Below are 14,189 nucleotides of genomic sequence, written 5' to 3' on the forward strand. Positions count from 1 at the left end.
TGGATTTCTTCTCTGAGACCACCCCTGAACTGGTATATCATGCTCTTCTCGTCGGGGACGTCCTGCTTAGCAAAGCGGGCGAGCTTCTGAAACATCTTGTTGTACTCATAGACAGACGTAGAGCCTTGCTTCAGGTTGCGGAATTCCTCACGCTTGCTTTCAACCACGCTCTGAAGAATATGATGAGCTTTGAAGTCTTGACGGAATTCATCCCAGGTAATCACACGGCCTCCTCTGGAATCTTTGTACTGCTGAAACCATTTTGCAGCTTGGTCTTTGAGTTGGAAGGAAGCAAACTTGAGAAAGTCCTCAGGCATGATGTTACTGCACTCGAAATGCTTGCATAAGTCCACGAGCCAATCATCAGCGTCAGTTGCCTCAACGCAATTGCTGAAGGTCTTTGGCTGGTTAGCAAGGAACTGGTTGAGTGTAGCAAAGTGATTCTGATTGTTGCCTTGGTTCCCTTGGTTCGCTTGGTTGCGCTCTTGAAGAATTTGCATGATCAACTGTGTGCTTGCATTGGTAGCGGCCATCACAGCTTGCCATGCCTCCGGAGGTGGAGGTGGTGGCGGCGGATCAGGATTCGGAGTCGTGCGCGTTGGAGGAGCCATCCTGAAGAGGTTGACATCCATTAGCACATTGACAGACAAATATTGAAGTTGAACCAAACGGGTTGAAATTGCAACATATAGTCTTCACATCCGAACAAAATGAACGAATGCATTCCAATTGGAATGGTCACATATCCATAAATTGAGAAGCCACTTAGAATTGAAGTAGAAGAAAAAAACCAACAAGGTACGGAACAAGAACGAATACTCGGTAAGGATCACCCAATCTCAAACCAAATATCCGTGGAAGAAGAACTAGAGCTACAAGAATTCCCACCTATGAAACTCCCGAACCTTTCCGGTTATGCAATCAGGTGTTGGGGATACAGGGGAAGCATAATATCTCACCCAAATCTAGCAAATCCTACATCCAGCTGTATCCATCCTTCAACACACAACCGAGAAAAACTTCGGAAATCATCTACCTCAACCTTCGAAAAGCATCCGTTATACAAGTTATGGCAATACTCCCGAACTCCCTCCCCAGTACTGGGTGGCGTCGAGGTTATCTCACCAACAAATGCATAAAAGAGATTTTCGATGTCGGCGAAACTAAACTCAGATATTCCAGAACTGCAACGATAAAATTGTGACGACAACACCTCGGAGCTCAACTCCCCGGGACACTGCCACAACCCCTAAATGACAGGAGGCACCAAGAACAACGTTCTCGTCACAAATCAATCGGAACGATTCCAAGATACCCGCGTGATCCTAAATTTTTTTTTTGTGAAATTTGAGAAGAGAAGAGTCAAAACTCTACGTCAGGATGCCTTACCAGAGCGATGAAGGGACTGGGGAGTAAAAAGAATTCCTAAGCTCTCCGATATATAATTCCTAATGACTCAAAACATTTTTCTAGACTCAACAACGTCAGCTAAATCGATCAAGCAGGGGGGCTCCTATGGTCGGGGAATGCTTTGATTACCAACTTGTAACGCCCTCGATGTGGCTATATCTCCTACGTGTCGAAGCACGACTTAGAGGCATAACCGCATTGAAAGCAATGTCGCAAGTAAGGTAATCTTCACAACAACCCATGTAAATAGATAATAGGGGGAAAAGGTACATAGTTGGCTTACACTCGCCACGTCACACAAATACATAAATAACATTACAATCATCCAATACACTCATGGTCCGACTACGGTACCAAAATAAAAGATCAACCCCAACATGCGACACGGTCCCGATCGCCCCAACTAGGCACCACTACTGATCATCAGGGAAAGACACATAGTAACGGCGTGAGTCTTCGTCGAACTCCCACTTGAGCTCAAGCACATCATCTGGAACGGAATCATCGGTCCCTGCATCTGGTTTGGAAGTAATCTGTGAGCCACGGGGACTCAGCAATCTCGCACCCTCGCGATCAAGACTATTTAAGCTTATAGGTAAAGGCAAGGTAATATGTGGAGCTGCAGCAAGCGACTAGCATATATGGTGTCTAACCTGTTCGCAAAAGAGAGCGAGAAGAGAAGGCAAAGCACGAACGAAGAACTATAGAACAACCTACGGCAAACATTACTATAACACCGTGTTCACTTCCCGGACTCCGCCGAGAAGAGACCATCACGGTTACACACGCAGTTGATTCATTTTAATTAAGTTAAGGTTCATGTTATCTACAACCGGACATTAACAAATTCCCATCTGCCCATAACCGCGGGCACGGCTTTCGAAAGTTCAAATCCCTGCAGGGGAGTCCCAACTTAGCCCATCACAAGCTCTCACAGTCAACGAAGGATAAACCTTCTCCCGAGACATTCTGATCACACTCGGTATCCCGGTTCTACAAGACAACTTCGACAATGGTAAAACAAGTCCAGCAACACCACCCGAATGTGCCGAAAAATCCTGATAGGAGCTGCACAAATCTCGTTCTCAGGGCACACTCAGATTGTCCAAACTTCCAGTAGGCCAGCCCAGAGTTGCCCCTGGTGGCCACCGGCGGCTGACGAGGTGGACCAACACTCAGAGGAGCACTGGCCCGGGGGGTTAAATAAGATGACCCTTGGGCTCCGGAAACCCAAGGGAAAAAGAGGCTAGATGGCAAATGGTAAAACCAAGGTTGGGCATTGCTGGAGGAGTTTTATTTAAGGCGAACTGTCAAGGGGTTCCCATTATCACCCAACCACGTAAGGAGCGCAAAATCCGGGAATATAATACCGATATGACGGAAACTAGGGCGGCAAGGGTGGAACAAAACACTAGGCAAAAGGCCGAGCCTTCCACCCTTTACCAAGTATATAGATGCATTAACATAACAAGATAATATAGTGATATCCCAACAATAAACAATGTTCCAACAAGGAACGATCTCCAAACTTCACCTGCAACTAGCAACGCTATAAGAGGGGCTGAGCAAAGCGGTAACATAGCCAATCAACGGTTTGCTAGGACATGGTGGGTTAGAGGTTTGACATGGCAATTTGGGAGGCATGATAAGCAAGTGGTAGGCATCGTAGCATAGGCATAGCAAAAGAGCGAGCATCTAGCAAGCAAAGATAGAAGTGATTTCGAGGGTATGATCATCTTGCCTGCAAAGTTGTCAGAGTTGACTTGATCCTCGTAAGAAAACTCAACGGGCTCCTTGTTAGCGAAATCGTCTCCCGGCTCTACCAAAACAAGACAAACAAGCAAAAGGAACACAATCAACCACGTGCAAAGCTCAAACAAATATGATGCAAACATGGTATGCTATGCGGGATGCGATATGTGATGCATATGCAAGATTTGACAAGGAATGATTGAACCTGTAATCAACTTGGAAATCCAAGAGTGCCACTGGAAAGGTGAGGTGATTTCGGTTGAAATCGATATAAAGATCACCGGAATCGGATGCACGATTTGGAAATGGCAAGCAAAACAAATATGGCACCGGTCTGCGATAAACAGCAAGTAGCCATGTAAATGCATCAAGATAATTATGCTACAACACCCAAACATGACAACAAAATACATGGCAGGGATCCACTCATGATGCTTGACAAAAGATGAACACTGAGCTACGGCCAATTCATCCATTAACAGGTTCAAACAAGCATGGCACAAATACAAACGATAACAGGTTTCAGACTTAGTGAAATTAACACAAGTCTGGAATTTAACATCAGGTAGCACACTTTGGAGCATGAAAACTATATGCTGCAGGAACTTAACATGGCAAACCAAGGCATGACATGAAGCTATTCAAAGCACTTAACAAAAGTCCCTTAGTGACCTTGAGCCAAAAGGGATCAGAAAATACAATTGCAAGCATGTGAACATGGCAAAAACATAATCAGATTACAGACTAGTGAAAAACTGGAGCATGCAAATCTGTTAACGAGTAGGCATGTTTACGAGCTCGATGGACTCACTACAGAGCAAGGAATGACAAACTAAGAATACACCCATCAAGAATACATATCATAGAAGCTAGACATGGCAAGAACAACAACATAGCACGCACGGATCACTAGCAACATCCTCGGCAAAATCGCTAACGAGTCAACAATCTGCCAGGATTCACGAAATAGCAAAAGTAGAGCTCGATTGACTCAAGCTAGGGTGCTCCATAATTGCAAAAAAAGACATGGGTGGATAGAGCACCACAATATTAACAAGTCATCCTTACTGTTCATCCTCAAAAGAGGCACGGATCACTAGGAAACAACATGAACATATGGCATATTGACAAAAACAGATCAACGACTTGGTGAAATTCTAAGTCCCTGAAATCAACACTAACGAATGCACTACTTTGCAAGCTTGTGCTAGTCACCACACACATCACAAAAATACATGGTAAGCACATCTGTAAAGATGGCATGGCATATGACAAAACTCATGTAGAACTCAGGAGCATATCATGCACACATTAATCATGGTAAAAATGACAAATAGCTATTTGGTGCAGCAGATCTGACAATTATCTCATATAGCTCTCTTCCAACAGCATTTTGGGCATCAATATGAGCTCAAATGAAAATGACGCAATGAGATGAAATAATGTACTCTCAGAGACGAACATTTTGATATGCTACACGCCCAAAACGGAGCTACGGATGCGGAGTTACGACATGATGAAAAACGCAAATAAATTAGGGTTTCGGGCAAAGTCAACCCTTCGGATTTCAAATCCAGATCTGGATCCAGCCGGAACGGATCCCGAGGATCACCGGGGAAAGTGGACGCGGCAGCCGACATTCGTCGAGGAGGGCGTCGGCCGGAGGAGGACTTGCCGGAGGACGGAGGGAGCACGTGGAGGCGGCGGCGGTCGTCGACGGTGAGCCGGACGGCGAGGTGGGCGCCGGCGACGAGGAGGCGGGGCGGCGTCGGCGCGGCGGGCAGCGAGGCGAAGATGGCGGCGCGGCGAGGTGAGGTGGGCGGAGCTCGCCGGCTTGGGTGGAGAAAGAGGCAGGCGGCGGCGTTCGGCGGTTGGGCCGCGGGGGCCGGCGTTGGGCTTCGGCGGGCCCGCGTGGGTGGCGGCGCGGTGAAGTGGGCGCGGGGCGGCGGCCAATCCCGCTGCGACACGTGGCGGCGGCTAGATTCGGACGTGTCCGGCCGGCGAGATTTCGTCCGGCCGCGCGAGGAGAGGGAGAAGGTTAGGGTTTCATCCGGAATTTCGGGGAAGGGATCTTTATATAGGCATTGAGGGCGCTAGGAGAGTCCAAATGAGGTGTAGTTTGCGGTCACACGATCGTGATCGAACACTCTAGATGATGGAGAGAGTTTTGGTGGATTTGGGGCCAAATTGGAAGGATGTTTGGCTGCAACATACATGAGGCCTTCTCGATCCCTCGGTTAACCGTTGGAGTATCAAACGAAGTCCAAATGACACGAAACTTGACAGGCGGTCTACTGGTAGTAAACCAAGGCCGCATGGCAAGTCTCGGTCCAATCCGGAAATGTTTAACCCCCACACACGAAAATAGGTAGAAAGGACCACCGGAGGAGATAGGAGCGCCGGAATGCAAAACGGACAACGGGGAAAAAGCTCGGATGCATGAGACGAACACGTATGCAAATGCAATGCACATGATGACATGATATGAGATGCATGACAAAGGCAACAACACACGGAGACAAAAACCCGAACATCTGGGGTACATATAAGGTAAATTACATCTGGGGTGTTACACCTGAACATTCTGTATGCAGATACATTGAAAGGAATGGGCATTCCGATGTCCAGACTCAGTGAAAGCCATATGAGTTTCCATGGGGTCATCCCAGGCAAGAAGGTTGCGTCCCTCGGTCAGATTGCACTCGATGTGGTTTTCAGTGATGCCAAAAATTACCGCAAAGAAAAGTTGACGTTTGAAGTCGTGGATTTTCAGAGTGCGTATCATGCAATTCTGGGCAGGCCAGCTTATGCACGATTCATGGCTCGACCTTGTTACGTGTACCTCAAACTGAAGATGCCTGGTCCCAGAGAAGTGATCACTATCTCTGGTAATCGGAAAAAGGCGGAAGAGTGTTTCCAGAAGGGCTCAAAGATCGCCGATGCCCAGATGGCCGTGGTAGAATTGCAAGAATATCAGAAAAATGCAGACCCGAGTGACTTGCTGTGAGCCAAGAAGCCAACCACGGATTCAGCATTCCAGTCGTCTGGCGAGATGAAGTCTGTTCACATTCACCCGACGGACCCCAATGCAGCTCCGACCCACATTTCGATCACACTCGACTCCAAATAGGAAGAAGCGCTCATCCAGTTCCTCCGTGAGAACTGGGACATCTTCGCATGGAAGCCTTCTGACATGCCAGGTGTTCCCAGGGGACTGGCTGAGCATCGTTTGCGAGTCGACCCGAAAGTGAAACCACTCAAAGAGCATCTTCGATGGTCCGTCGTCCAGAAAAGAAAAGCAATCGGCGAAGAGGTGGCTCGGTTTTTGGCGGCTGAGTTTATCCGAGAGATTTACCACTTCGAGTGGTTAGCCAATGTTGTCATGGTCCCAAAGAAAGATGACTCACTCTGCATGTGCATCGATTTCAAGCATATCAATCGGGCCTGCCCGAAAGATCACTTCCCTCTCCCTCGCATCGATCAGATAGTCGATTCGACTGCTGGGTGCGAGCGTTTGTCCTTTTTGGATGCCTACTCCGGGTACCACCAGATCCGTCTGTACGGACCCGACGAAATAAAGACAGCTTTTATCACCCCGTTTGGGTGCTTCTTTTATGTCACAATGCCATTCGGCTTGAAGAATGCCGGAGCCACATTTATGCGGATGATTCAGAAGTGCCTGCTCACTCAGATCAGTCGGAATGTGGAAGCATACATGGATGACATTGTGGTCAAGTCACGTAAAGGTTCCGACCTGCTGACCGACCTCGCTAAAACCTTTGCCAACCTCCGAAGGTATGATATCAAGCTCAATCCATCAAAGTGCACGTTTGGAGTTCCAGGCGGCAAGTTACTCGGTTTTCTTGTTTCCGAATGAGGAATCGATGCTAACCCAGAGAAAGTAGGCGCTATACTCCGAATGAAACGCCCTGTGCATGTGCATGATGTCCAGAAGCTCATGGGTTGCTTGGTCGCCCTAAGTCGATTCATTTCTCGCCTCGGTGAAAAGGCGCTGCCTCTTTACCGACTGATGAAGAAATCAGATAAGTTCGAGTGGACTCCAGAAGCTGATACAGCATTTGCAGAGCTAAAAGCCCTTCTTTCCACCCAGCCGGTGCTTGCTGCTCTAGTCAGCAAAGAGCCTCTACTGCTTTATATAGCAGCCACTGGACAAGTCGTCAGTACAGTACTTACGGTCGAGCAGGAAGAAGAAGGAAAAGCGTACAAAGTCCAACGCCCAGTTTATTATATCTCTGAAGTCTTGACCCCGTCAAAGCAGAGATATCCTCACTAACAGAAGCTTGTCTATGGAATTTACATGACCATGAAGAAAGTTGCACACTACTTCTCAGATCACTTTGTTACAGTCGTCAGCGACGCTCCATTGTCAGAGATTCTGCACAACAGAGATGCAACTGGTCGAGTGGCAAAATGGGCGATTGAACTCCTTCCTTTGGATATCAAGTTTGAGGCAAAGAAAGCCATCAAGTCCCAAGCAATAGTAGATTTCCTCGCCGAGTGGATCAAATAGCAACTGCTGACTCAAGTTCACTCTGAGCACTGGACCATGTTCTTTGACGGATCCAAGATGTTGAACGGTTCTGGTGCTGGAGTAGTTCTGGTATCCCCCCGAGGAGACAAGCTCAGATATGTCCTCCAGATTCACTTTGATTCCTCCAACAATGAAGCAGAATATGAAGCACTCCTGTATGGTTTGTGCATGGCCATCTCACTCGGCATCCGTCGCCTCATGGTCTATGGCGACTCAGATTTGGTAGTTAATCAAGTGATGAAGGAGTGGGATGTCAGAAGTCCAGCCATGACTGGTTACTGCAACGTGGTGAGAAAGCTTGAGAAGAAGTTCGAGGGATTAGAACTCCACCACATCCCCCGATTGAAAAATCAAGCAGCCGATGAATTGGCAAAGATAGGTTCCAAGAGAGAAGCCATTCCCAGCAATGTGTTCTTGGAGCATATTCGCACGCCGACAGTTCAGGAAGACCCTTTCACTGAAGAGCCCCCGCAACCCAAGCGCACCACGGATCCGACTGAAGTCGAGGTCCCAGCTGTGGTCGACCTAATCATGGAGGTTTTGGCCATTACTCCCGACTGGATGGTGCCCTACATTGCGTACATCCTCAGGAAAGAGCTCCCATAGGATGAAGAAGAAGCTCGACGGATCGTCCGTTGATCCAAAGCTTTTACTGTGATAAGAGGGCAGCTGTTCAGGGAAAGTGTGACTGGAGTCGGTCAGAAGTGCATAACACCAGAAGAAGGTTGAATGATCCTCAATGACATCCACTCGGGGACCTGTGTCCACCACGCGTCCTCTTGGGCCATCGTGGCTAAAGCATACCGAGCTGGATTCTATTGGCCACGAGCAAATGAGGTGGAGAAATATATAGTCGATAGATGTGAAGGCTGTCAATTTTACTCTGATATGTCTCACAAGCCAGCGTCAGCCCTGAAGACCATCCCCCTCGTCTGGCCCTTCGCTGTTTGGGGACTGGATATGGTTGGACCGCTGAGGACCAGCAAAAGCGGCTTCACTCACGTGCTCGTTGCAGTCGACAAGTTTACCAAATGGATCGAAGCCAAACCTATCAAGAACCTTGATGCTAGCACCGCTGTCAGTTTATCAGGGAATTGACATTCAGATATGGAGTCCCACACAGCATCATCACGGACAATGGGTCGAACTTCGATTCCGATGAGTTCAGAGCTTTCTGCGCCTCTTAGGGCACTCGAGTCGACTATGCTTCTATCGCTCACCCGCAGTCGAACGGACAAGCAGAAAGAGCCAATGGCCTAATTCTCAAAGGAATGAAACCCCGACTGATGCGTGATCTCAAACATGCGGGAGGTGCTTGGGTTGATGAACTTTCGTCAGTTCTGTGGGGCTTAAGAACAACTCCTAACCGTTCGACTGGAAGAACTCCTTTCTTCTTAGTCTATGGAGCCGAAGTTGTTCTGCCAAGTGACTTGCTCCACAATGCACCCCGAGTTGAACTCTTCTCCGAAGTGAAAGCAGAGCAGGCCCGGCAAGATTCAGTCGATCTCCTAGAGGAGGAAAGAGAGATGGCCTTGATCCGCTCGACCATTTATCAGCAAGACTTGCGTCGATTCCATGCCAGGAATGTGAGGGGTCGGGCCTTTCAAGAAGGAGACTTGGTTCTTCGAGTGGATTAGCAGAAACCACACAAGCTCGCTCCAACTTGGGAAGGCCCCTTCATCGTCACCAAAGTTCTCCACAACGGAGCATACCATCTTTACAGTATCAAGCATCAGAAAGACGAGCCACGGGCTTGGAACGCGGAGCTGCTCCGCCCCTTTTATACTTAAACACTCGCTCGAAAAAAATGTAATAAGCAACACCTTTTGTAATTCGTTTATCAAAGACAAGAGCTTATGGTTCTCTCATTCGATTGTGTTGTTCTTATTTACTTTTCAAATCCCCCAGTGGGTGGGCTTAATCGCGAATCCGTTTCGCCTAAGTTCGAAAAAACCCTACCGAGTGGAGAGCAACCCTCCCACTCGGGGGCTTAGCTGCAGTCGAGCACTCTCCTAAGTTCTCTCACTAAGAGACTTAACAGCAGTCGAGCACTCGCCTAAGTTTGAAAAAATCCCACCGAGTGGAGGGCAATCCTCCCACTCGGGGGCTTAGCTGCAGTCGAGCACTCGCCTAAGTTCTCTCACTAAGAGACTTAACGGCAGTCGAGCACTCGCCTAAGTTTGAAAAAATCCCACCGAGTGGAAAGCAACCCTCCCACTCGAGGGCTTAGTTGCAGTCGAGCACTTGCCTAAGTTCTCTCACTAAGAGACTTAACGGCAGTCGAACACTCGCCTAAGTTTGAAAAAATCCTACCGAGTGGAGAGCAATCCTCCCACTCGGGGGCTTAGCTGCAGTCGAGCACTCGCCTAAGTTCTCTCACTAAGAGACTTAACGGCAGTCGAACACTCGCCTAAGTTTGAAAAAATCCTACCGAGTGGAGAGCAATCCTCCCACTCGGGGGCTTAGCTGCAGTCGAGCACTCGCCTAAGTTCTCTCACTAAGAGACTTAACAGTAGTCCAGCACTCGCCTAAGTTTGAAAAAATCCTACCGAGTGGAGAGCAATCCTCCCACTCGGGGGCTTAGCTACAGTCGAGCACTCGCCTAAGTTCTCTCACTCAGAGACTTAACGGCAGTCCAGCACTCGCTTAAGTTTGAAAAAATCCTATCAAGTGGAGAGCAATCCTCCCACTCGGGGGGCTTAGCTGCAGTCGAGCACTCGCCTAAGTTCTGTCACTAAGAGACTTAACGGCAGTCCAGCACTCGCCTAAGTTTGAAAAAATCCTACCGAGTGGAGAGAAATCCTCCCACTCAGGGGCTTAGCTGCAGTCGAGCACTCGCCTAAGTTCTCTCACTAAGAGACTTAACGGCAGTCCTGCACTCGCCTAAGTTTGAAAAAATCCTACCAAGTGGAGAGCAATCCTCCCACTCAGGGGCTTAACTACAATACAATACTCGCCTAAGTTTGAGACCCATCCCTATCCGCAAGGACGACGAGGTGCAGGTCGACTGCAACCTTCTCCTTCGGAGCTACAGCACAAATACAACGTCCGCTCCATCCCTATCCGCAAGGACGACGAGGTGCAGGTCGACTGCAACCTTCTACTTCAGAGTTGCGGCACAAATACAACGTCCGCTCCATCCCTATCCGCAAGGACGACGAGGTGCAGGTCGACTGCAACCTTCTCCTTCGGAGCTGCGGCACAAATACAACGTCTGCTCCATCCCCATCCGCAAGGACGACGAGGTGCAGGTCGACTGCAACTTTCTCCTTTGGAGCTGCGGCACAAATACAACGTCCGCTCCATCCCCATCCGCAAGGACGACGAGGTGCGGGTCGACTACAACATTCTCCTTCAGAGCTGCGGCACAAATACAACGTCCGCTCCATCCCTATCCGCAAGGGCGATGAGGTGCAGTGAGCAAAGTCCATCCGGAGGCAAACACAAGCACATTCGGAGATAAACCAAATTCAAATAAATCCTAAAAGGTTCCAAGCAGTGAATCAAAAGTACTCGAACACCAAGCCCGAAGGAGTTTAACGGTTACAGAAACCACTCGGCATTCCAAGGCAAATTTAAAGCGTATCCAAGTTTCATAAGATTGTTCACTCGGCCGGAGGAGGGCTGGCAGGCTCCATGAATGAGTATAGATCGATCCCATCAGCGATCCGAGTGGCAGCAGCAATGAAAGTCTCCATGAAGGACTGGAAGTCGTGCTTTTTGGTGTTAGCAACTTTGATCGCAGCCAGCTTGTCTTCACGAGCCTCCTTGCAATGGACTCGCACCAAGGACAGCGCCACATCAGCACCACACCGAGCAGAGGATTTCTTCCATTCTTGCATTCGGTCAGGGATCTCATTCAGGCGAGTCATCAGAGATTCTAGATCGTTCTGAAGCGTCGCCCCTGGACAAAGCGTCGAGTCGATTCGAGAGACAACCTCCTTCAGGCGTGCGAGGTAGCTTGTGGTGCTGGCGATATGGGACTCCAGTCGGAGCACGTTCATCGCAGTTTCATCGCAGACTAGGGAAGCGATAGGGTCCAAACCCGTCTCGACCCTTCCAGTTTCTTCGTCGAAGTCTTGGCAGAGTTCTGCAGCCAAAAGTCAGTCCATCAACCGAGCAAGACCCAATTGCAAGCATCAACACAGTCGGATTAAAAGAAATACCTTCCAGCACGAGATAAAGCTTCTTGGCGAGGGTCCTCATATAAGCTTCTGTGTCATTCCTCTTGCGGATCGCAGACTCTAACTTTTCGTTCAGGACGACCTTGTCCTTCTTTAGGCTGGTCACTTCGCGGTTAGCTTCATTAAGACAAGATTTTAGTCTATTCACCTCTCCTTCAAGCATTCCGACTGAAGCAAGCTTCTTGTCTGCGAGAGCGGTTTTGTCTTGGGCTGCTTTTTGCGCGGCGGTGAGGTCCGAGTCCTTCTTGTCCAGAGCCAGCTTCATTTTCTCTGCAAAGAAGTAATCGAATCAAAGAAGAGGTCAAAGAGATATATTGAAATTCAGTCGGCAATCAGTTACCTTCCATACCAGCGGCTTCATCTTGAGCTTTTTTCAGATTTTGCTGAGCCAATTCCAAGTCTAAGTTGAGTTGCCTCTGCTTCTCTTCGAGTTCGGCAAACTTGGAGATAAGAGTACAAGACTTCTGTAGGAGGCAAGAGACAGATCAATCGATAGGTTCGAAGGCAGTTCATTTCTGAGTGAATAAAACCTAAAGAAGTGGGCAACAAGCTGTTCAGACCCCAGTCGACTGCCAGCAGTCGACCGCGGTCTCGGGGACTACACCAAATGGGTGCACTTGGCGTGCCCCCACCGGTTCTGATCCGACTCAACCGGCCCGCCGGAGTTGAGTGCAAAAAAAGGAGAGAAAGAACAATTGCGCCGTCAAGAAAGAACTCAGGCCAGCAGTCGACCGCGGTCTCGGGGACTACACCCAGTGGGTGCACTTAGCGTGCCCCCACCAGTTCTGGTCCCACTCGCCCAGACCGAGTGGAAGAGCAAAACTACCAAAAAAGACAGCGACACCCAGTGGGTGCTCTAATTCGACGCGAACAACAGGAGATTGTGCAGAAAAAAAAATTCGAGAACAAAAACAGTCAGAAAGTCTACTCACCTGGACATTGGCCCGAAGGGCGGCACTAGCGTCGTAGGCAGCCTGACTGCTCTCGTGCACTACCTTCACCCGCTCCATCATCATATCAGCCTTTCGGATGGCTTCCACAACCACTTCCGACTGGTTGTCTGGGACGGGGTAGCTGGTGAAAAAGTGTGCAGACGACCCAGGTGCGGCTGCTTGAAGCTCCGTGGTGTGGAGTTGGATAGTCGAAGGAACCACAGGCGCGGTCGACCGCGTGGGATTCCCACTCGGCAAGGGTGCAGCGAACGTCACAGTGGCCCTGCCCGTGTCTTCAGCTTGATGGACGGGAGGCGTTGCAGTTGGTTCTTGTCGAGCCACCCTGCCAGCTGTTACCTTCTTGCTCTTCCTAGGCTTAGGAGCCACATCTTCGTCGTCATCCGGAAGATCAATGATGTTGGGTGGAGCTGCAAGACAGAACATTCGACCCCAAGTGAACCACTCGACCCTAAAAGGATCAAGAATCGAAATCGCAAGAGTTTATACCTGGGTTGGAGGTTACCGCATCCTCCATTTCCTCGTCCCGGTACTGGTATGAAGAGGTCCCTGACGTAGCAGCACTGCAAAGGCCTGCATTCAATCGGTTACACCCAGTTAATCGAATCCACATAAAGGACAAGTCAGATTGTTACCCAGAGATAGTAGGAACGGTCACTTTGATCCTGGGTAAAGCTTTTGGCAGTTTGGAGGAGATGGCTTTCGGCACTTTCGGCGCTGGGGGCGGCGCGACCTTAGATTGCTTTGGAGCCTTCTCAGTCGGCGTCGGGGAAGACGTCCTGGGGCGCTTCGAGGACTGCCCGATTGGCGCAGCCACCAAGTCCGGAGCACTTGCCGGGTCATGAGTGTGCTTGGACCTCCTCTCCCTGCGAGGAGGCGAGTCGACTTCTTCCTCATCAGTCGATTCATCGCTCTCCTCGTCCTCCTCGGCTTCCAAATGCTCCTCGCCGCTCTCGCCCCCGCTCCCTTCTTCCTCAGCGCCTGGGTCCTACACTCTGTTGGGCATCGAGTACATTTCAATGAGGGCCTGAAAGGATAACAATCAAAGGAAATTCAGTCGACCGCAAACGGGGCATCACATGGTGAATCGGAAAGATACTTAATAAAACAGAAATATACCTGCTCCGACTGGTGCGAGTTGTCGAACGGAATCACCCTCCTGGATCCCCGAGGGTTGTCTTTGTTGCCGGTGATTCCCCTCAACCAGTTCTCCAAGATATCCTCGCTGACCTCCTCCGGGTGGATCCGAGTGGTAGCCTCGAGCCCAGAGTACATCCACATCGGATGATCGCGCGCCTAAAGAGGTTGGATGCGTCGACCGAAAAAGACCTCCAGCAGATC

At 49.5% G+C, this 14,189-nt stretch overlaps 1 protein-coding gene across 1 annotated transcript; it reads right to left on the reverse strand.

Annotated features, from left to right (window-relative positions):
* Nucleotides 1-11,319: 11,319 nt before the first annotated feature.
* LOC147985518 (uncharacterized) lies at nt 11,320-12,163 on the reverse strand. The gene is made up of 2 exons (XM_087539896.1): nt 11,881-12,163; nt 11,320-11,804 (listed from the first exon to the last, which is right to left on the reverse strand). The coding sequence occupies exons 1-2, from the start codon at nt 12,161-12,163 to the stop codon at nt 11,320-11,322; spliced, it is 768 nt and encodes a 255-aa protein (XP_087396022.1).
* Between the last annotated feature and the right edge of the window lie 2,026 nt (nt 12,164-14,189).

The sequence above is a fragment of the Triticum urartu genome, chromosome 2A (genome assembly GCF_056163025.1).
Source record: "Triticum urartu cultivar PI428250 chromosome 2A, HENAU_Tu73, whole genome shotgun sequence".
NCBI classification, from domain to species: Eukaryota; Viridiplantae; Streptophyta; class Magnoliopsida; order Poales; family Poaceae; genus Triticum; species Triticum urartu.

Excerpts from the sequence above, each read along its gene's own strand:
- LOC147985518 (XM_087539896.1), bottom strand. The coding sequence starts at position 12,163 with ATGAAGCTGGCTCTGGACAAGAAGGACTCGGACCTCACCGCCGCGCAA. Across the intron at positions 11,805-11,880 it reads GCTTTATCTCGTGCTGGAAG|AACTCTGCCAAGACTTCGAC; the intron begins GTATTTCTTTTA and ends TTTTGGCTGCAG.